General features: G+C 36.2%; 1 protein-coding gene across 13 annotated transcripts in view; it reads right to left on the bottom strand.

Annotated features, from left to right (window-relative positions):
• The window catches only part of NUBPL (NUBP iron-sulfur cluster assembly factor, mitochondrial), a 122,034-nt gene that overhangs the window by 17,829 nt on the left and 80,760 nt on the right, over nt 1–23,445 (bottom strand). For all 13 annotated transcript variants that reach the window (XM_072864073.1, XM_072864076.1, XM_072864075.1 and 10 more), the window contains 3 exons: nt 19,302–19,395; nt 6,708–6,793; nt 790–910 (listed from right to left, as the gene is read on the bottom strand). In XM_072864073.1, coding sequence (XP_072720174.1) covers nt 790–910; nt 6,708–6,793; nt 19,302–19,395 — 301 coding nt within the window. The remainder of the gene's footprint in view (nt 1–789; nt 911–6,707; nt 6,794–19,301; nt 19,396–23,445) is intronic.

Raw genomic sequence — 23,445 nt, 5'->3', positions numbered from 1 at the left:
AATTACGCTGTGTTATATTCTGTAATTTTTTTTTTGCTGACAGCACAGGTTGAAATATGCCTTTTTAAAATAGCAATGTATATTTTAAAGATCAATGTATATTTTAGCTTATAGGCATGCCAGATTGTTTAAACATGGCTAATTTTGTTTTCAATAAAGGTAAATTTTCTTTTGAAACAACATTTTGCAATTCAGTGTATTCTTTTAATCTCAACACTTAAATACAATCATTACAGTCTGCTTGCTTCCATACAAAAGTCAAGATATCTTCCTATGGACATAAAAACAACTGCTTTAAGGGACTCCATTTCAAATTACCATATTTATTTCAATATGTAACAACTCATTTCATTTAAATGAAATAAATGAGAAAACTTCTATTGACATTAATGGATAGAGGTTAGGGCTGTTTTACAAGACCAAATAGAATCCTTGGTTAATTGTAAAAATTGTTGTATGATCAATAACATAATGAATTTCAGGTAATTTAGCACATTGATACCAAAACAATTCATGTTCTGGATTGTTTATAAAACAAAAGAGATTTAAGATGCAATTCAAGAATTTTCACATCCAGTCCACATCCGATTTGCAAGAATGATCCTGATAAGGAACAGAGCATACAAAAATTGTGACATTCAACTACTTAAGTTATTAGTTCTATTATATCTGAACACTGTCTGAATATAGAGCAATCTAGGATTATGCAGTTCCATACTTCAGTTAACACTTCCCTCACGCACGCCACTGAATTTTTCTTCAAAAATAAAACCATTTCTATATCCTTACCTAAAATATCCAATCCAAGGGTTTTTGCTAGATCCCTTACACCGTCAGCTCCAAAAATGTGTGTCTTGTGCTTACATTTGGGACACTGGAAAACACTCATATTTTGAACCAGTCCTAAAACCTGTTCAAGTAAAAGAAAGGACTGTTCAAACCTGGGATTCAAGCATTAGTATTTCCATTATTCATCTCTGACAATAAAGAAGAGATTATCAACAAAGAATTGACAGAGAGTACTCATTTATAATGGGAAGTAGCAGTAGTATCAGACTAATTAACATCATTATCAATTCTTATTAGTCGTCTCAGTTGCACTATCATTTGTGCATTATTTCAAGTTTTTCACATTTATACCTCTCAAAGATTAACAAACTTATTTGTAACAAAAAGTACCTCTTGTACAGGCCTATCATTCCAAGAACTCTCCCTGCCAGTATTTCATTTTCGAACTCTGAATAGTGGAAGAATTTTCATGCTGTGTTTTATAGCTTTGTAATTTGCAGTTTCAGGAAACACAAAATAAAAACATACCATTACAAGAAATGACACTATCAGACATGCTTTTAAGATATTTTTGTAAGTTATCCTGTAGGGAAATGTTTTCAAAAAGAACCAGATTTGCTATACTTCTGAGGAGCAGAAACACGTTTTAAAGATCAAACAAAAGAAATAATTATGTGAAACTAAGTGGCAAAAACCACAGCATAAAAATCTAATACACACATATTAGGTACCTTTCAGTTGATGCCAGGTGTTCAACATCATTCTTGCAAAATACGTCAAATGAAAATTTGGCAAATCACGCACACAAAAATCTTCTTTCACAACATACAATAATGCTAATGATAGCAGTGATCTCATTTTATTCACCTAGTAAACAAAACTGTTCATTGAGGCAGAGAAGAATTTCTCAAAAGTGATGAAGACAGCATTCAAACACTACAGGGTGAAAGCTTCTACCCATCTGCTAATCAACAGAAGACCTTCAAGAGGTTCCGTGTTACAAAATTTCACTTTAAGATTTATATGTTATCTAGACACGTCACACACACTATAGCCAAGGTTTAAAAATATGAATAAACATTTTCAAATACAAAAAGGTGTTATTTACTTTGTATCATTTTGTACTTTTAAATTTCCCTAAGGATTCAAGTTTTGTGCTTGAACAAGCTGGCCTAGTTATTAGAGGAGTAACATACCCACTATGCTAACAAAGCATATCTAAAAGGATATACCAGTGTTCAATGCAATCAAAAAATATTAAGTTACTTAATTAAGAGTGAATGTACAACTTTTGGCACCAAAACTGAAAATAAAAAAGCATGTTATTTACAATATCTTAATAAAAATTTCCTTATATCTAAGCTAAAAATGATCAAAAGATGACCACCTGTTTTTTCTATACCACCATAATGTGTTTCACGGTATTTTCTAAGAAGTCTTCCTTTACTTATGTAAAACTTTCAGAGGGTTTAAAGCAAGGAACATTTTAAGAAACAGTAATAACAACAAGAACAACAAAAAAAAAAGGAAAAAAAATTACCTACACCGCAAACTTTCCCCATTTTCTACTCTCTCCCGGGGACTGCCAGAGCAGCAAGAGGAACAAGTTTCTATTTACTGGCACATTATTACAGGTAATTTTCTCATCCAGTTCTTAAACTAAGAGAGACATGAAATACTACATGTCCAAGGGTACAAGGTGCAGGGATGGTAAAAAGGGCTCTCTACAGCCACAGTCTTCTACTGATGACCTCTGAGCAGGCATTCATCTTGCTCTCCTTAAATTAAAGTCATGGAATTTTCACTGTGTTGGTAAACTGGAGAACACTGGAAGAATTAATATTTGACAAAAGAAAAATAGTATTTTAACTAGGATACAGGGAAGCCATTTTCTGCAGTACAGGAAAAAAAGAGAACTTGGCATTTATACTTTAAATTAATTAATTCATCTTCAAGTATCTTGGGGTTTGATTTTCCATTCTCGTCAAAGTAGTCATACAACATTTGTGATTCAGCGAATTGACAATCAAAGAAAAAGTTATGTAGTCTACTATTGTTTTGTAAATAGTTAAGGACTATTACAGCTGTTTTGTTAATTCTTTGATAACCTAACAACTAAGAAGTCCTTCTGCCATAGTTAATCCAAATGCTGAGATACAGCTGTATCCCCAATGCTGTATCAGTTTTAGAGGTCTTATTCATTGTCCTTTTTTGTTTTCATTTCAACAACTATTACTAAAAGCAAATGACATTTCAGCATTACACAATCATTCTTATTTTTTCAGTGTTGTTCCTATCTGTCAGCCAATGAGTAGTGCATATTTATTAATATATAAATTATTCTTCTGGAATATGAAGAGATTTTTTGGAATATTAAGTTGCCAATTATAAACACCCAGTTTAATATAGAATCTGTACAAACATACACAACTTTAGTGCTGAAATGTATCTTTAACATGCGTATTTCTGCAGATGTATTTACAGAAGGAAGGGAGTTCACTACGATCTTCAGAACTTTTAAATCTACAGACAAAGTAATAGGTCTTACTAATGAAGTCAGTAATAACTCTCATTTCCCTGTTCAAGTAATAGATCTGGAAAAGCTTCAAAGCAGCTGTTACTGTCTACACAAACTATCTTGTAAATATGTGTGAATCCTGTTCTAGTCCTTAGTGAGCTCCTTTCCCTTCACACTTCTTGGCAAACTTGGCTCAGTAATGACATGAAAACTAGTATGATGAGATGCACTGCAATACAGGAGCTAACCTATGGTAGCGGAGGAGAGGGTAATTATAATGCACGGAACCGAATTTCATTTAGTCAAATTGTTATTTTAAACAGTGAGGAGACATCTATCAAGAAATAACAGGAAATGAAGAAACCTTTCATTATGAATTATCTGCACACACACAGTTTCTGAATGTTTACATATTTCTTATGCTCAATTAATGTTTTGGTTACACAACAAACGATGCCGAAATCAAGTATACTACCATCTAAGTTAAAGAAAATCCAGTGAGAAAATGAAAGCCCTCTGTCTTTACACAAGGAGACAACTCCTGAGAAACCCACTTAAGTAATTCACTGTACTTAAGGACGGATGGCACTGAGGTCCGACTCCAATCTGACGGGGACTGAAGTTACAGTTCCGCAGTCTGCCATCAGCTTCCTACTTAACCATCAGTCAGACACTTGACATTTTAGTGCTTCAAGTAAACGTGCACAATAATACTTCTGTCTTCCTACCTTTCATCTTATAACAAGCAATTTTTGGATCTAACTTCTGCTCCCAATATGAAGCCACAATCTCAGCTAGGTACTCTGGATGCTACAGAAATACCAGTAAGTACATAGCCAAATAAACAATTTTAGTACATCTTAGAAGGAAATACATAGCTGAGTTTACATAAGCAGTTTTTTGAAACCTGTGAAATCCACAACATAACCTTCCCATTCAAGGAAACTACCAGAAAAGTTGCAAATTTAACTAAAACCCTGTCTTTTTCTTTCAGGGATATGATTGACAAGGTAAACCATACTGAACTGAACTCAATTTCAGCAGGTGAAAATAGGCAATTTTTTTCCTAAATACTCAAACTTATTCGCTTTTTTTTGGTCACCTGCCCAGAGCAAGCCTCTGGGATGCACGAAAACGATGGCCAAACTCACATAATGGGCGAGAATCTTGAAACTTCTTGTGATAGGAGTCAGCAACCTTTGCAAACTCCTTCCTTACCAGGTGGGCTCCACTGCACAAGAGATGGCACTCCTCTTCTAATGGCTATGTCCTAACACTGAAAATAAGACTTTTACATTGTAATCCTGGTTCTAATGCTGACTCTCATTGCCAGCTTTTCATCAGTTCCTTCAAATCATTCTACTCTAATTTCAATGCAGTAAAGGACAAACAAACAATGTTAACAATTGTGATTTAACTGTGGTAATACTACACATGTCATTTGAGGCTTTGGTAACTAATGACTGTGGGGGTGAGGGGAAGGTGGTGTATGTATGCCTGTATGTACAAGGGAGAGACACCAGTTCATTAAATATAAGCAAGCAATATAAGCAATACTCAAAGACTTGGAGCTCAGCAACCTATAGACTCTCTGCTTCTTTGAAAAGTAGACTCTCTGCAAGTGCTTTTTAAAGATTAAAGATTTTAAAGATTAGATTTTTAAAGACCAGTCAATTATATAATCAGGATACGCAATTTTAGCACAGTCCCACAGATTCCACCTCTTTGATGTAAACCTCAGGTTTGAAGTTGCCCATCAAAAATTACGTAACTAAACTTTCTTTAGATCCTCAGATTTAGTTGACACTTACAAATATAATACATAGGCAAGCGCTGCTTTAACACTGAAGTAAATGATACGTCTATACTGATGTACATACAAGGTTAGAATAAAATGAAGCAGCACCATGAAAAAGGTAAGGCCTGATGACTGGTTCAAGTGCATTCAAACTCAGTATCTGGTGCAACAGCTTCACTGTGACTTTTCTTTTGATTTAGAAAGATCTGAAAATTCCAATGAATCAAAATAGATCATATTTAATATCTTATCTACCAGTAGTCAAATTAATAGCAGCCAAGCCTATCCTAGAATGCATGATTTTCTTAGAGGCCACCCTTTTCAAAGAACATTGAACAAAACAGACTTAGAAAGAAATCTTGGTAATTTCTCATTAAATCAAATGGAAAATTCAGCAAAGTAGCAACTTGAACACAATTTTATTTGAAGAAAATAATTTTGCATAATTTTAGCAAACCCAAACATAAAATCAAAACAAAACATTCCACATATTATGCTGTTATATATATTTGTTTTTCTTCTAGTAGTAAATGATAAATGCTACTATACTTCCATTTTGGTGCAAATATGCTTAAAGAATAGTTAACAATAAGGAATTTATCAACATATTTCTTTTGTTAAGGTATTCTGTAAATTAAAACAAAAAGGGAAAGCAGTAACTTCAAGGTTTCTGTTGCATTTTTTAAATTAACAAAGCACTAGCTATGAAAGAAATCTCCTTTCTTAATAAAGAGTAGAAGTGACCTTCACACAGGTAAGCAAGAAAACATCTTTTTTAAAGTATAGTAAATGCCTGTTTTCTTTACTGTTTAAGATAAGGAAGTGTTTCAGTTTATATTTTCTCATCAACTGCAAATTTCAAATGAAAAATGAATCTCTTCATGAACATACTCTAGAGTACAACATTCAGTTACTTAGCAACTTGTAGCACACATAGAAAATATTGAGTCAAAGATGTCACCCTGTTTAATATTTTTTCCCAATCCATAGGAATATTGTGGATATTTTTAAATTTTGCATTTCCCAAACAAGCAAGCCACCGCATAAGCTATAAACCTCACAAAAAACAAAGTGATATAGACAACCTTCTACTTGGCATGACAGTCACAGAGCCGTTCAAATGGCAAAGTGACTATTAGGTACGTGCATGTCTCCCCAAAAGCTTAAATTTCCTTCTTAAAATGTACCAATATATGATTTTTCCACATTTCAAGAAATTTTAGATTTTAAGCTCCAACACAGACAGTGCTGAAGAGGACACATAATGAGGATGTAGTAAGGCAGTACAATTGGAAAGCACATGTTACTTCCTAAGAGACTCTTGTTTAAGCAATTTGACCCATCCAGGTGATTAAACAAACTGATTTAAAAGAAACAGAGTACTATTATGGCATCGGCCTGAGAAAATTCTTTCCCTTCTATTAAAGCAAGCGCCTAATACAGATACAAGATGGAGTCTAATCCTTTTTTTTTTTTTTTTTTTAAGAAGAAATTATGATATTCAGGTGATTCCTGAATGGTTTGTTCACCTATTGCAGTATATGGATTCTTTTTTACATTTTGGAAAAATAATCTACTGGTATTTTTAATGTGGAGGCTTACAGGTACATGGACTTTTCTAAACATTTCAGCTCCTTTGCGTGCATCCAGTAAAGCCACATCTTGCGGAGTGGAGATGATCACAGCTCCTGGGAAAACATGAAATACCATAAAATGTGTATTACTGATTATACTGTTAAATATTTTGATTATTTAGTACATGCTACTAAATTAAAAGTAGTCACACATTTATATGCTTTTAAAAAAAATAAATTAAATATGAAAATGATGCTAGTTTTTTTATTATGCAATGACCAAAATCACTGACATATGATATGGAGAGATAGAAATAATTTAGATATTTCATCATAAGTTTTTCTATGGAGATATCTCATTTATATTTTCTAAATGAGAAAACTGATCTAGCTGTCATATGACCATGGACAGAAGACAACATGGTCCACATGCTGACAGGTTGCAGAGGTGGTACTCTGGGAATATCTACACAGTAACTGTCCCATGCCATAATTACATTTGAAAGCTTTTGATTTAACAATAAGCCTTGTCCTAAAATCAAGAGGCAGCTGCCTGCGATCAGACTGTTGCTTTCTGAATCTGCTACACTTTCCGATACAAGCGTTGACAGGCACAGTCATGAAACATGTTACACTAGACGCAACAACAGTGCGTTTGTATGAATGATACCACAAAATAAGAGGCCAACTCGTGCATACTTGCACTAGGTTTGAAAAAAGTATACTATTGCTCACTGTTCAGACACGGCTCCAGATTACCTGATAATTAGTATTCCCAAGAGTTATTAAACATAGAAAACAGCTAGAGCTCTTTGTCAAAGATTAGATTCTAAAGTAAGCCTACAGGTTACTATCGTATACTACCCTATATTACTTCTTGATTAATACAGCCTACAAAACCAATATAGACATTATAATGTTCCACATCACTTCATAAACAGCATCTTTTTGCATATGCTCAGGGGTTTCAAATATTATTTTTTCAAAACTTGCATCAAGAATCTGTTCATGCTTATCCCTATTTTACGAAAATGCAACGTAAAAGAGGATGTTACTGGTCAATTGATTAGCTCTGGTTTCACAGTGACCATCCAGTCTCCAAAGCATCTGTTGTAAAAACATCGCTGCAGAGCCACGTTAAGCCAACCTCGCACAAGAAATTTTTGCCAGACTTCACATTAACAGCAATTACAACAGACAACTTTAGATGCATGGGACGGAGTTTCCTACTGGGCCTGCAGTTCCCAACCCTTGGCATACACAGCGAAGGAAGAGGTGGGTAGATTTCCAGAGGCACACACCACTGGCATCGCTGGCGCGGGCCAAAGCACCGGGAGCCTGGGTGTCCCAAGAGCACTCCCAGCTCCGGCAGCGCTGGGACAGGGAGCCCTGCCTCTCACAGCGGCCCCACGCTGGCTGCCGGGTGGCATCTTGCCTGCGTGACAGCCAGCCGTTTCCAAACACTGCCTGCCAGCACGTTTGAATGTTTTCAACTAGCGTTCTTAACCTCTAATTTGTGAAAGAAAAATACAATCTGGCACCTCGTTCCTGAAAAGCTGCCAATCTCTGCCTTACATAATATTAGACACAAGTCCAAAAACTGAATGGCATATGTAATGTACCAAGCAAACGCAATTTCCCTATTGTTCACTAAAACTCTGGCATCTGAATAATTTGCTATTTTTCCTGAGCCAACCTGCTTCCAATGGCATCGCAAAGAATAAGGTGGAAGCCTTTCAGTTACTTCGAAGTCACCTTAGCTCCTCGTTTCACTGAAGTGTAGGATTACACTTTACAGCTGACACTGAAATGTAGGGCTAATTCCACAAAATTAATGTACCCTTCCCTAGAAGCACAGTCCACAAATAAGTAATTTAGACTTTATGTCCTTGAGTTTTCTGCATATTTGTAAAATAAAGAACATAGAATGATTTTTCATCTTTCAATGATGTCCAGATCTTTCAATACTTGGACAAAATCCTTATTACTGCTTTCTTGTCAAACAAAATTGGACATTTGTGTATTATATGTATACACTCACGTTAGTTGCTTCACACTTTTGTTCACACTCTTCTCTGAAGATGCTGGCTCAGCATTCCCTGGATCTTCAGGTAGAAGTTAATATGCAGTCAATAAAACTGAAGTCTTCATTTGCTGGTCCTTCTTTTTTTTTTTTTAAGAATCCAATAATTGGCATGGCATGAAGGACAGAGGCTATGCACAATGAAAACACCCACTAGAACCACAAGCAGCTTGTCGGAGAGATATTTTTGACTAACAAATTCTGTTGCTAGAGAACCTCACCCAAAGGGAAAAAGCCAAAACACCAAAAAGACAGAATGGAACATTGCAGAGTTTAGGCTGCTGCAGACACCAAATCCCTGTACAAAAAACTCTGGCTGCTGAAATACATGAGTTAAAATTATGCTCATGGGCAACTCGCATGGCTTCTACCAGAGAATGAAAGCCAACATGCTCACAAAGCTGCTGCTGAGGGTGTAATAGATGTGTCTCTCCTATTTTTGTTTTCACTCTGAGCTGGATTACAGACAAAATTTATTCACAGTCAGCTTGTACTGAATTATACCAACGCCCTTTAAAATAAGTATCTTTTCTCTTTCTGTGGTACAACTGCTAGTCCAGCGAACCCAACCTGAAGTTCAAGAATTCAAATTATTAGCAGCATTATTTCCTTCACTAGCAACCGAATATGGCAAATGAGACTTTTCACGGTGCTCCCCTCCCTGAATAAGTTTGCATGTTTAATTCAGAAAGTGATTCAAGTGAGAGCAAGAAAGAACACAGCCCAAACTTTCTTCGCTATCTTGGCTCTACATGGTTAACAGGAATATCAAACAGTAGAGTGTTATTTTGATCAATAAAGTAATGAAATATGACTGAATTAATGCACACAGCATGTGTCTCGAAGCAATACGTGCAATGTTTACACAAGCCTCTGTCTGAATGAGGCAAACTAACGCTGACAAATTGAACAGAGAAGTTGCAGAAACTATAATGCTGTCACATTGCACATTAAAATATACTACAAATTCTCTGTTTGCAGTTCTGTGCAGAAGAATAATTTCTGTGCCTTGAGCATACTAAGGATATCTAAGTTGAGCACATTTAGGTTTAACTGACATATCTACTTATTCATGCATTCCATTTATTTTTGTAACTTCACTGTATTTCAGTTGACAAAAAGCTGATGCATGTTGCATTAGTAAAAACTATGCTAATTATATTTTTAATCCTTAGAATGCATTATATATAGAGACAGAACTAACAGTAGCCTGTAACACTGATGTTTGCCGTTCTTTTTTAACCCCAGGTACTTAATTCTCAGTAAAAGAAAGGTGTGCCTAGACAGCACATTAGTACTCACCCTTCTGGTGGCCTGGTGTTCACGAAATTACAAGCGCTGAAGCAGCCTGCAATTTCTGTGTATAGAAACTATCACCTATATTCACTGCATCATTAAGGTTTGCATTAGATGCTCTCAGTTACAAGGCATAAGGTGGAATCTCTCCAAGCCTTAGCTATAGTCAATTTGTACCCAGGCGAAAAACTGCCAGGTCTAAAAAGTGGCTGATAAGTAGCAGTTTAGAAGGTCTACCTTAGGATGAAAAGGATCTCTCTTACACATTCTTTTTTCCCTTCCAGTGTCTTCAAAGGCAGACTTCAGAAGAAGGCAACGCGTATCTCATCCAGACAGATGATTAGGGACTCCTCCGCACACAAGTATTAGACTGCGTCTTATATCACCCTGATTCTTATTAACTTAGCAAATAATGCCACCCCAAAACCTGTGGAGTGAAGCGTAACTGACCAGAAAGACTGACAAATAGAGTTCCGGAGGATAAAGACACAGAAGATATACTGCATTTTTCTAATAATTGCATCTGCTGGCATTGAACACTCTTGCAAGGAACCACATTCAGACCCCAATGCAGCTGTGGATGGCCTGATCTGACCACACCACTCAAGCACTTTTTGTAGCTTTCGCTACCTTTTCCACTGCATCAATTTCAAACTTCTAGGAGAGACTTTCAAGTTACAAATAGCCTGGTGAATCTGAATCTTCTCTACTATCGGTCTCTTCAGAGTCCTTCTCACCTTCTGTTCAGTTTCTTGTTACTTCCTAGGTAAAATGTGCCTGCAATTACAGATACAGTGCACTTGAAGATGCAGAACAAGGCTTTGCAAGAACGAAGACTTCTGTCTTTGCTAGAATTTCAGCTGGCGATGATTACAGATACATTAACATTAAAAAAAAGTCCATCTCCTTGGATAAACCTCATAAAGAAGTTCCTTTAACTTCTGCGCATGACATCTCATTACAACTAGCAACTTAAAAGAATCACTAGTGTGATTTTCCCTTAAGCGATCCTTACTTGAGACTCATAATACAGCTCAGAACAGTCCCAAAGGCTGGATCCTGGCTGTGTCACACCTCCAGCCTGCTCACTACCTTCTTCTTGGAGGAGTCTTTGAACAACTGCTCAAGCAGTGTATGCTTCCACAGCCACACATCCTCTTCTGCCCACGAACTAGCGGGTCATTAGAGACTAGGGCACTACCACCTTGCCCACAAGAAAAGAAAACATAAATCTTAGAGCAAGCTCCTTCCTCCTGGCAAGAGGAACTGTCAGTGAAGCCACTGAGCAGAGGAATATCACAAGCTGGATAAAGCTGTCACCCTGAACTTAAACTGCCCTCATCTAACTGATCAGTAGGTATTATAACATCCATTTCACACTAGACCACAGGGAGAAAGACGTGGAAAGACAACTCTCGCTGTGTTAAAATGTCGTGGCAAACTGAGTACATATGTCACACTAATGCAATTTACAATGCAATATTTATTTAGCAGTGAAAACACTGAAAACATTTGTAATGACATATGTGAACAAGCATTATTTGCAAAGTATAGGCATAAAATAAAAAGCTACTCCCTCACAGACACTCTGCCACTTTCCACTTTTCCTTAGCTATCTGAATTAGCATTTTTCTGCTCTACTCCATTCCACCTCCTGCTTTCAAGGGCATTTGCCAATCATGTCCAGATTATAACGAGCATTGTACTAGGCAAGAGCAAAGTCCAAATAGTCTCTTTTGACAAATGATTTTTTTTTTTTTTAATGAGAGGTCCTAATCCAAAGAGGAGAACTAGGTAAAAGAGTGATTCTACTCCACAAAAAAGACAACACTGAGACTACTTCAATCACCTCCAAAAACTATCCTGTTTTTTACTTTTTTCCCCCCAGAGGTGGGGGTGGCAAGCGGCAGATTTAAACTTTTATTTTTCAGAAGAAATAGCTAGAGGAGAGAATGCAGTACCATTATTCATATGGATTTCTCTCATCTTTTGCAATTGTCAGCTGAATACTATGCTCGTTTATTTTTCCTATTCAGAATAATTGGTCTAAAAAAACCAAGGCAATTGCAGCTAATCTAGTACTTAACATACACTTAGCCACTGTTGCCAGACCTCAGACAACCTCAGTTTTCAAAGCCTCCATACTTCACAGCTTTTTTCCCCAATACCTGGAAACTATTTTTCAGGAATGATAAAATTTAAAGAACTTGCACTGAATATACTATCACTCCAGCTTGGACAGGAAATGTGTGTTAAATCAATCTCCATGAGCCAAGAGTTAAATTTAAATTTATATCGAAAGACTGTGAGGCATTAATGTGTAAACTCATACTGTATTTTGGTCTTTAAATTAAGTTTACAGAGTCTACTGGGTCTGCCACTTCATAAAGAAGTACCAGGAGTGTCCAAAGCTAAGATAACCCTGACGATAATTTGCATTTGTCAACTACATTTTTTCTGACAACAGAAGCAAACTATTTCAGCATACAAATTATATTTGGATGAACAGAAAGAACTATTTTAAAATCCCCACTGGTGTGACTAAGTTTATTTGTTTTTCAATCTATCCTAAACCTATGTGCCTTTCCTTTCCTGCAGTTATTTAAAATACCAAAATACAGCATGGAAGAAAGAGTAAATCTACATAAAAATCTGATATTAAAAATATTTGCCATTCAAAAATAGATCAAGTAAAATTTACTATTACCCAGATGGCTTCCATAAAATACCTTCAAAAATTTACTGTAGAAACTAATGATGTACCTCCTCCATAAAAGAAGAAAGCAAGCTCAGAAATGGAGAAAAACACTGTATATTATTGTTAAACTAAAAGGAAAGAAGATCAGATGCCTTGCAACTGTGATTTGCATCAGAGATATTCAACAAGGGGCAAACAGACACTTACACGAAGAGCAATGACAGAATACAGATACACCTCTAATCTTAAACTGTATGCTATATGCAACTTGTACTGCAGCATTGAGGTTTTTTTGATCATTTCTCTTCAGAAAAGACAAGAGAACAGCACCATACCTACTCAGCTTGCAATTTCATTTAATTTAAAAAGACACCTTTCTCTCACAAATCACAATTCTTTTTCACGCAAATTCATGCATAATTTTTTAAACCATCAACGGTGTTTTCTTTTTAAAAATCTGATTTGAAATTATATTTATTGCTGTTTTTAATGCTCATTTCTGAACAGACAATCTACTCATCACCTGGAACGTCCTGTTCTTTTACATTATTGTATGTTGAGGCAGGATCCGGTTCTCCTAAGTCCCACACACTGCTACAAAACAGTTGTGTACAAGGCTACACCCTGGTCTGTGTGACACTGACATAAATATGAGTAAATAGCGTGGTTCACCAGTTTGGTATGTCAGAATTTAAAAATGTCAAGTTGATGGCATCCCTCTACTCTTTCCTCTTCAATGTACTTATTTGAATAGAAATAAGACTTTTAACGCTTAATCAGTAAAGACAGAAATATGCTTTCTGTTTTTATTTTAACCTATCTATCAAAACACTGCCGTCAAAGAAACCTTATTAATCACAGTTCTTTGAAAATTCATATTTGAAGTTACAAAAACTCCTTTGGTAAATATTTCAGCTTTATCTGCAAAAGGCATTCAGGAGATAATTAAGATCTACATATTGCTGAAAGATACAATCATTAGGAAAAATTACACCGTTTATAGGATAAGGCAACAAAAAGATGGTAGGAACTCTGTACTATGTTGATTTTAAGTCTAAAAGGTGACAAAAGTAATTCCCTGTATGACTAGCAATGGCAATGCTTCTGCTTTTATAAAACTTGAGAAAAAACACAAAATAGCTTTCACTCCGCTTATCTTGACTAATTGTCTTTTCAGATTCTTATTAGCAGCCTTTTTACAGCTTATTATTGTAAGAGTATAATAATATATACTTTGTGTGGGAAAAAAAACCAAAAATATGTTACTTCCAAAAGGTGGGAAAATTAAGAGCACTGATATAAAATACAAAGCCTTTTACCTTTAGGCCTCCTCTGTAAACACAGTTCAGTCCAATGCTCACTACTGTAATTATTAAAAGATTGTTCAGTAAGATGTGAAATTATTTGGTTGTCTCAGTCCACTTCCCACTGGACAGGTGTATATTTCTAACTGTTTTCACTGCCATGGCATCTCGATATCCAAAGAAAAGAGTGATATGACAAAGTTTAGCAAATGAAACTATTCCAGTATTAACCTGGAGTCAGTTCTGGCAGCTGAGACAGAGTGTCAGTCTCTAGAGCTGTCAAGCTGTCACACTTCACTAACACAGACTTCACTTTAACATTAATAAAGAAAGGGCAGTAGACAGCCTAATTTATTTAACGGTCAGCCCCCACAATGCAGCTTCTCCACGAGGAAGAAACACTTGTACCAGCAGGGCCCTGGGACTGCCTCTCCAACAGAGGTGCCCTTGCTGCTGCCTGCGCAGCCTTCGCACTCCAAAGGGACAGAATGATAAACTTCTCTCCCAGTGTTTAGGGAGGCTAATACTCCATTGCCGATATTACTTATTCATTTGATTTACGGCTCCTTTATCTAAATAATTGAACAAATACACACACTTAGATTTCTCAATTTAGCAGCTAGGTAATGCAAAGGAATCACAAGCCTTATTCTTCATAATATCATTAGTCTACACTATATCTCAACATCAAACATCATAATATCATCTGAAACCCCCTATGTTTTAAAAGCTGGAAAACGTGTAAGGACACTTCCAACTTTCCCAAGTGTGCATGTTCAATCCATGATAAAGAACCCACTTCTGGACATCTCACGCAAAACGTGAAACAGAAGAACAAAGTACAAGTAAAGAAGTAGAACTAAGTACAAATTAAGTAACAACAGACCATAAACAAAGGCTTTTTCTCCAGACTGACCCTGGATTTCTATCTGGAAAGCGGACTTGCATCTGAAGGAAGTAAAAGAGAAATATATATCATATTTTAAAGCTATCTTTTCATTTCTCATTTACTAGTTTTTTGAAGAATGACTGCAACATGAGAAAAGTTACGGATGATTAAAGAATAATATGCTAAATAAGATGCATCCTTATAAGGTGACTAAGAATAATAAAATAAAAAATGGAAGTCAGAGTAGTTTCCTTTTTTATCTTCTTTTAAAGAAGGAAAAGTACCCACACAAAACTGTCACTCCAGCTGAAGTTGTGTGAGCCTGATATTCTCTTAAATGACAATCAGAATTATAAGACATATTTTGTTTTGTTGTTTTTACCCATTAGGCATTGCTCTAATCTCTTTTTGACTCAAGAAAATTATAGTACCTATGATGCAGGATACAAAAAAGTCTTCTAAAATTAAAACCCAATACTATTTCACACACCCTATCAGTCCCTCTCATTGTCAGATGTTGCAATGCTACAGTTTTTCATGCCCCATCTGGGCAAACCCGCCCCAAACAAAACACCTTTACCACTGCTCTTTCTCACACTCGCAGAAAAATCTGTAAGTGGCTGGCAAAACTATGTGTGCAGGTTCTGTGAATTTATTTAGAGACAGAATAAAAATTTTCTACAATGTCTATCCCTAGGAAGCAACAGATAAATAATGAAGAAACCGTAATGCAAATACTGTATCTCACATATGCATGCATGCAAATCAAAGTACAACTTTCATGCAAACTAGATAATGCACTTCTAAATGTACTTAACTAAGATATATGTGCTGTTTCTGAGGAAAAAGAGAAATTATGCCACTAATACCATGACTGTCCAAGGCATCCTCAAAGGATAAAGAAAGAATAAGAAAACTGGAGAGGGAACAGAATGGCAGAACACCAAATACTTTATGTAAAAAAATAAGACAACACACAGCTTAGAAACATGAATTGCAAATGAAGATGGAGCCTACAAAACCAGCAGAATTCTGTAGACTGCTCTAAAGACATCATCATCAAGATTTGTAACACTACCTTCTGTACACTTGAAAGGAACAAGGTTGAAGAAAATAAAGGCATGCTAAACAAGGCTATGGACTGTCAAATAGACAGAAACCAAGAAACAAGAGTAAAAGAAGAAAGCGCAGTTCAAGCTGTAATACACAAAAAGAAGCCCTTCCAACGAGAATGAAAAATACTCACAATACACAACAGAGGAAATTCTTTATAAATCACTAAAATTCATTGAGCCAGTAAGAACACAGGGAATTACAAATCTTATCACTTCTTGTCTGCTGCGTTTTGTCTTCATCAAAAGCACAATACACTTATTTTTTTAAACACTTATTTTTTTAAACCTCAACATGCTCAACAAAACCAACTAATGGAAAAGACAAATGTAAAGTGATGCTATCACTCCTAATTTTATGAAGTTAGGATTGACAAAGTAATAAGCTGAACTGAGCAACTGTGGTAACAATGTGAAGCCATTTCAGAATTCAAATCAAAATGCTGTCTTCAGTTAGGAATTCGTAAAAGCCCATACTTGTACCAAAAAAAAAAAAAAAAGCCAGAAAGCCATAGTGAAGAGTTTAAAGAGACACATGGGTAAGAATTTATCCCCTTTTACGGCATATCAAGAAAATCTGCATTGTCTGCTGTTTTAAACCTGACTTCCTTTTCTTTTTTAAATCAACATCTTGTCTACTTTGACTTGCCTCAAAACCTGATTGAACAGGTATGAGAACCACAGGTTTCTGACAGTCATATGGAAAACTAATTAAAATACTGAATAAAAATTTTTACTCTTAATTCTTTACTTTGTTACACCCACACAAGAATGAGGACATTGCTGTCCTTAGCAAGAAAATCCAGCTTTTTTTTTTTTAACTTGTTTTGCTTTTGTTAACATCTATTACATTCTAAGAAGATGTAAGTATTAAGAAAAAAAATAAAGGTTTCCATTTACTGATGTGCTGCATCAGTTAGAAAGATCTTGTGACCTTCCAAACACAGACCTCAGCAAAACTTAGAAGAAATACAGCATTAAAGTACTTTCCTCCATCACCTCTCTGTCCCAGAGAACCCAGTGCACCAACACCACAACCACTCACACTTCTGAAGACTTCTGTCAGAAAAGGGCACAAAAAGTCTCTTGAAGATCAAGAGTCTAATGACCTTTTCTATGTTAAATTAGGACATTTAGGTGCACTGTAGTGAATCGCAATTATCTATACACACCATACTTTAAAAAAAAGCATAATCCACAAAGATAAAGCCACACGTCTTTGATTTCATAATTTTACTGTCCTTATGTACAAGACTTAATGTGAAATTCTACCTTACCAAAAACTTCCGTACCACTGTCATGCTTCACCTCATTGCTTAAAACCCTGGGAGTAAGAGGCCCTCCTGCTTTGCTACTCACACATACAACTTACTAAGCACTGTATTTCAGAAAATGGGTATGAATCATGGTTTGTTTTTCATAATTTGTTCCAGGTCACAGATAAGCTAAGGCAACAGAAGCCTCCTCTTCTACTTCTTATGGGAAAAATTCATTAAATCCTTCATCACAACTCTGTTGATTTGCTTCCTTCCACCACTCAACACAGACAGCAGAGAGAACCTCCCATGGTTATTAACAATTTTGGGGCAATAGTGGTACAGCTGTTCTCTAACGCATTCTCTAATATTTGAGTTTTATATGCCAAAAGATTTAAGTTTTTCTGAAGTTGACAGCATGGAAGATTATGAGGTACCACCACACAGCCTTAATACTAAATTTCACTATTTGTCAAAAATTTTGGCTTGTAGATATATGGGTAACCGTGGTTATCATGTACAATTGCAGCTGAGACAAGACTGTGTAAAGGAAAAGATACAAGGTGCTGCCTGATTGTTAAAGGGCTCCTTTCATTCCTGTAGACTTCACTGTGCTGTAACAGTGGTGATGGTTTTGCTGTGAAACCAGGGTGTATGTCCCAAAATTCATTAGCTCTAGTGCTTTTATATGTGGGCACGTGTATAACACACACCAATCTTTCTATCTATACTTGTAGCTAACCTTTTTATCCTGTCCTATCCTATGAACTTTTAGAGATATACAATTCTTTATTTGTTAAACTTATCAGGCAGCCTGGAAAGAGTTCTACATGCAAGTGAAATAGTTCTGCAAATTTAATATTTAGTGGCTTCACTTCAGTGCATTACTGCCACCAAAGTGCAGAGAGAAAGGAGTGTCGGAGGGAACCAGGGCCTTCCTGTGCACATGAGCTAGTCTGCACTCGGAAAAGAATGAGAGTAGTAAAAGATGCTACCATTTTGGTTTTGTATCAACATATTCATCTGATATCACAAGAAGCGCAGCAAGCAGTCCCGCTGATTACTTAGTAATTCAGAATCACACAATTTCTGGTTGGAAAAGGTCTCTAGAGGTCACCTATTGGCAACAGTAGATAAGGCCAATAGGGCTTTGTCTAGTACAATCTGGACAACTGCCAAGGATGGAGATCCCACAGACTCCTTGGGTAACATGTTCCAGTGCTGCACTACCCTCCTGGTGAAGAGCCACAGCAATTATTAAATTATTCCTGAAACCATAAGGATTGCTTTGTCTCTTTTACCACGGAGTTCCTAACATTGACTGTGTTGGCTATTGACAACTGCTTCTGTTGAAGTATGTCGGACAGGTAAAAAACCATTACAGTCTATCAGGTCTCATGAGATGCTCCACAGCATTTCTAACTCCTCCTGAAACCTATGAGATTAGAGGGCAGCCTACACATCTCAAGATTGATCTGTCAAAGTTTAAATCCCCTACAAAAAGTAAAATTCATAACACTAGAGGAAAAAGAATGCATTAGTGTATTACAGTGCTGCATAGTTTATCTATGTTTGTCAGCTTCTAATTAAAAAGCAATCATGAAGACAAATTATTTTATTATATTAGCCTTACTATGCAGTAGGTACAGACAAAGAAAATCTTTTATACTTCTAAACTTACCAGTTTTTCACATGACTGCCTTTCCTTCCAGAGAGCTACTATACTTGACTTCTCAATCTTTTCAAAACTTAGCTTAAAAGTAACACAATCATAACGCTAACATGTTAAAAATTACTGACAGTAATTTTTTAAATTAAATTACTGACAGTATTTTTCATGACAGAACCACTACTGACAGAACAGTTTCTTAGTGTGTTAGAAAGACAATTAAAAGAATTTTTGACCTGCATTTTAAAATAACATTTTTCTAAAGCTACTAGACTTAAACTTCAAATCTCTGGAACAGTCAAGCAATACATGTACCTGCAATCGGAATATTCTGTGAGACGGACAGCTGTACATCTCCAGTCCCAGGTGGCATGTCAATTACTAAATAGTCCAGTTGACCCCAGTCAACCTAGAAGACAACAATAAAAAGGTATGTTGGAAGTTTGAAGTGTTTTTATTTAAGGCACTTTATAGGAAACAAGGACTGCAATAAAACACAATGTAAAACAAGTGAACCAAGGACACCTCAAAAGAATGATACTAAGATGCCCTTTTAGTCACACTTTCAGTACAGGATGAAGACATTATTTTTCTAAGAGATACAATCTTTGCTGATCACTCAAAACTATGAGCATAACTTTATAATTAACTATATGAGCATAATCCCTATTGAACTCTTTCCCCCCAAAAAAGTAGCAACAACTTAATTTAAGACTTTTACTTTGCAGCTGCTTAATCACAGCTTAGAAGCAAATGTTAGGTAAAATCCAGGCTAAAATTCTGGGTTTTGTGCAACAAATACGACTTAGGAATTTTTTCCATTAATTTAAAACCAATTTTGCTTGCTTCTTATCATTTCTTTGAAACTACATATAAATCTTTAGTAATTTTTTTTCTGGTTTATTGTTGCGAAGTTATTCGTACATGGAGACCTATCGGTACTGAATTTTTTCTAGGAAAAAGAGCTGTTGGGAGAAAGAAAAAAAAACCACGTCAGCAGGTTTGTTAAATGAAAATCACCAGGCATAATTATACAACACGCATATGACATCACACAACAAAAAAAGTTTACTGGCTGCCAGGCATCAAATGAGAGTGACTATTAATTGGGCTCAAATGTGAGAATGCTATGATTATTTACATTCTTTACCAGGACAGATTTCCAGGAGAGCCAAATAACTCTCTCAGGGGCTCTCTGTACTGCAATGCACGTTCTCTTCATGAGAACAGAAACAGTCCTAGGTCTAGTCTACATAATGTAAAGCCAAGCTATAGTTCACCTAAACATTTCCCAACGGTTTAACTAAGCTTCGGCAGATCCTCGATTCAATTCTGACATGGCGCAGGTTAGTACCAGTGCACTCTTACTAGCCAGCAGTAATGCTATAAGGTCTTTTGCCTCTGCAGTACAGAAGCTTTAGAAATCATAACCACCTTAAAAACAAAGACCCACAAATGTCTCCCCCTCATTTTTCTCTCCACACAGACATAATGCAATTATATGGTATGTTTCTGATTCATACAACAGGTATAAGATACAACAGTCTATGAGCTGCTTTAATACAGGAAAATGCCAAACGGGTAGGATTTTACTTCCTCTTTTATTTTACACGTTCTCTCAGAGTGGTTTTAACAGCAAGAACAATTGACATTTTGCCAGTCCCCCAGTTGCTGTCCCAGAATGTTAGACCCTGTCAGGGGAACACTCATGCATTTTCATTCAGTTCTTGTACAGATTATGATCTTCTGGGGAAGCAGAAGCGATGTGAAATCCAGACCACTAACCTCATGTGGCACTCCAGTGAGAAATGGAATTTTTTCCAGGCAGACTGATGAAGATGGATGATTTCGGAGCACTTATGGGGAAGGGTGATGGAGAAGCAGGTTAGCTGCAAATGCTAACTTTAAACATCTAAATTAGGGACTCTCAGGCACACCTCCCTTTCCTCATTTTCTATACAAAGGCTGCAGGAGCACTAAATGGTGCCCAAGACAGTCTAGCTAAACAGGAAATGCTACTTATGTTAACCACAGCAAACACTGCACTTTACTCTTCCACATTTAATATTGATCTATATTATCTATAATATCTATATTATTTTATAATATCTATATTTTGTTAAAATATAACATATACCTAGCAGATTTCTAAAAGTAATTAGCATTCATAAACTTATTGAGACTACATAACCCCAAAGAAAAATTACATATATGTGCACAAATGTAGGTACTGAAACATAAGCATGGGGTAAAGAAGTCAGTTTATCTAAAATCTGGTTTTTACTTTGTTTCTCTTAACTAATCTTGCTTAGTTATAAAGCAAGATAAATGCCAGCACTGGTGAATGCCTCCTTTTCCAGTGAAAAGTATTTTGCTCACTTGAAGGCACAAACTTCAAATTTCTATGTTTCTTAATTAAAAATTAACCATTATAAAGGTGACAAATTGAAATTATATAGACATTAAAAAGTAGTAGTAGTTTACAACATGAGTAAAGTCAAGTTCCTTAAATATTTGCAACTAAACACACATATCCTCTATAAATAGCTAAGTGCATACATTTCAATATGCAAAACCAAATCTTTCATAATAATCACAACCATTTTGAAATGCTAAGATAGAGAGGGTTTTACTTTTTAAAAAGGATTAACTCAAAATACATTCCCCCCATCATGTCAAAGGATTAACTCAAAATACATTCCCCCCCTCATGTCTTCATATAGGCTGATCCTGGCATCTTTTGTTAAGTCCAAATTTACAAGTCCAGTAATCATATTTTCCTTCCTTAAATACTTCTACAGAAACTATGAATAAACTGATTTTTTGCTTTCTGCCTTGCAGCAAGATGCAGTCCTGAAACACATCTATGAGTGGCATAGCACTACTATCATTCTGACACAGTTTCCAATCACTTTGTCTGCCAAAAACATTTGGTTCTTCAAAAAACTTGGATATTGAGTAGTTTTCAGCCCTTTCCTCCACGAGCTCAACTTCAAGTCCTTTTAGGTACAACACTGCCTCATAGAGTAGTGCAAGACAATCCAAACTCCACCCTTATCAGAGATAACCGGAATAAAAAATAAATACACTCTTTTTTTTTCCCCATAGCTAAAAGCTGTCTCGTTTTGCATATACTTGCTGGCCCTAACTTTAAGCTAGCTCCTCTTGTGGAACAAGGTGATTTTCTGGGCCTGTCCTATACTTTCCTCTTCAAGCACTAGTGTCCTTCATCACACTCCATGTGATTCTCCTACCTAGCAAGCATTACAGTTCCCCAAAGAAAACATCTAGACCTATTCTACTACTACGTGGAATGCTAATGGAGAAGACCTCAACGGCCAATGCTCAAACCCTTTCCTAGGCGTTCACTTTTGTGGGGAAGCACAAAACAGTTGCTGCTCTTCTAAGCAGAGGTAGCCACCTTGGTAAAAACATCTCCATATATAACCTTTAAAGTAAAAGAACGCTTTTATAAACTGCTTACTGCTTCAAAAACACACAAAGCAATTGTTGCTCAAGAAGTTACTTTCAAAATTTACCATGTATAGCAGAATGGGAGAAGGAGTAGAGAAATCAGAAGGCACCAGAGCTTTCTGCCTCAAGCTTCCTTAGTAAGTGATCCCATAACAACAAAAAGAACTTTCAACATGCACTTTCTGGATTGTCCTACAAGTAATGATTTTTATTAGTTACACACCTCTGAAAACAGACATTAGTAATGGAATCTTAAGCACATGGTGAATCTCAAGGTAAATCTCATTGCTAGGCAACAGAAAAAAATACTCTGTTAACATAGGGCAATTAGGTTATAATGCTTTACTTAATTTATGGCACTGAAACCATCTTATTTCATATATTTTCTTCAAACTCATGGATTGAAAAAAGAAATGAGCTGTCTTCAGGAAATTAATTGTGCTCCATTATAATACTTACAAATCTGAGCACAGAAAAATGGAGAAGCTGTACCATCCCAACAGTAGTTGAGAGGATGTGTTGCTGCTGTACAGAGTAGGACGGAAGACAGGCTTTTGTCACACCAGTTCAGAAAAGGCAACAGCGAAGATGCCTAGGTGTGCAAGCATGGAATATATGGGAGAACTACCCTCCACACACCTCTCTGAGTTATGCCACTGCTGTGGCACTGAATTGGTGGAAGTCAGATGGCAAACTAGATTGGAAAACTGCTCCTCATTAAAACTAACCTTGGTTTTTATTTTGGATGTAGTCGAACAGTTATCCTCACAATTTTATTATCTTCTTTTTTATTTGTAATTCAGAGTGAGAATGGAGAGCTGCACCACAATGATGTAGCTATAATTGCTGAAAAGAACTGAGGTAGCGTTTTTGCCCAGTAGTGAACAGTGTCCTCTGGACATACAGACTTGCTCAGAGTTCAGTTGGGGAACTCTGCACCTCATCCCATTTATCTCTGTAGACTTATCCTCTTCTATTCTGCAAG

Source organism: Ciconia boyciana, chromosome 6 (assembly GCF_034638445.1).
Source record: "Ciconia boyciana chromosome 6, ASM3463844v1, whole genome shotgun sequence".
Taxonomy (NCBI): Eukaryota; Metazoa; Chordata; class Aves; order Ciconiiformes; family Ciconiidae; genus Ciconia; species Ciconia boyciana.
Note: the sequence above shows the minus strand (reverse complement) of the source record. Positions and strands in the feature narration are given on the sequence as shown.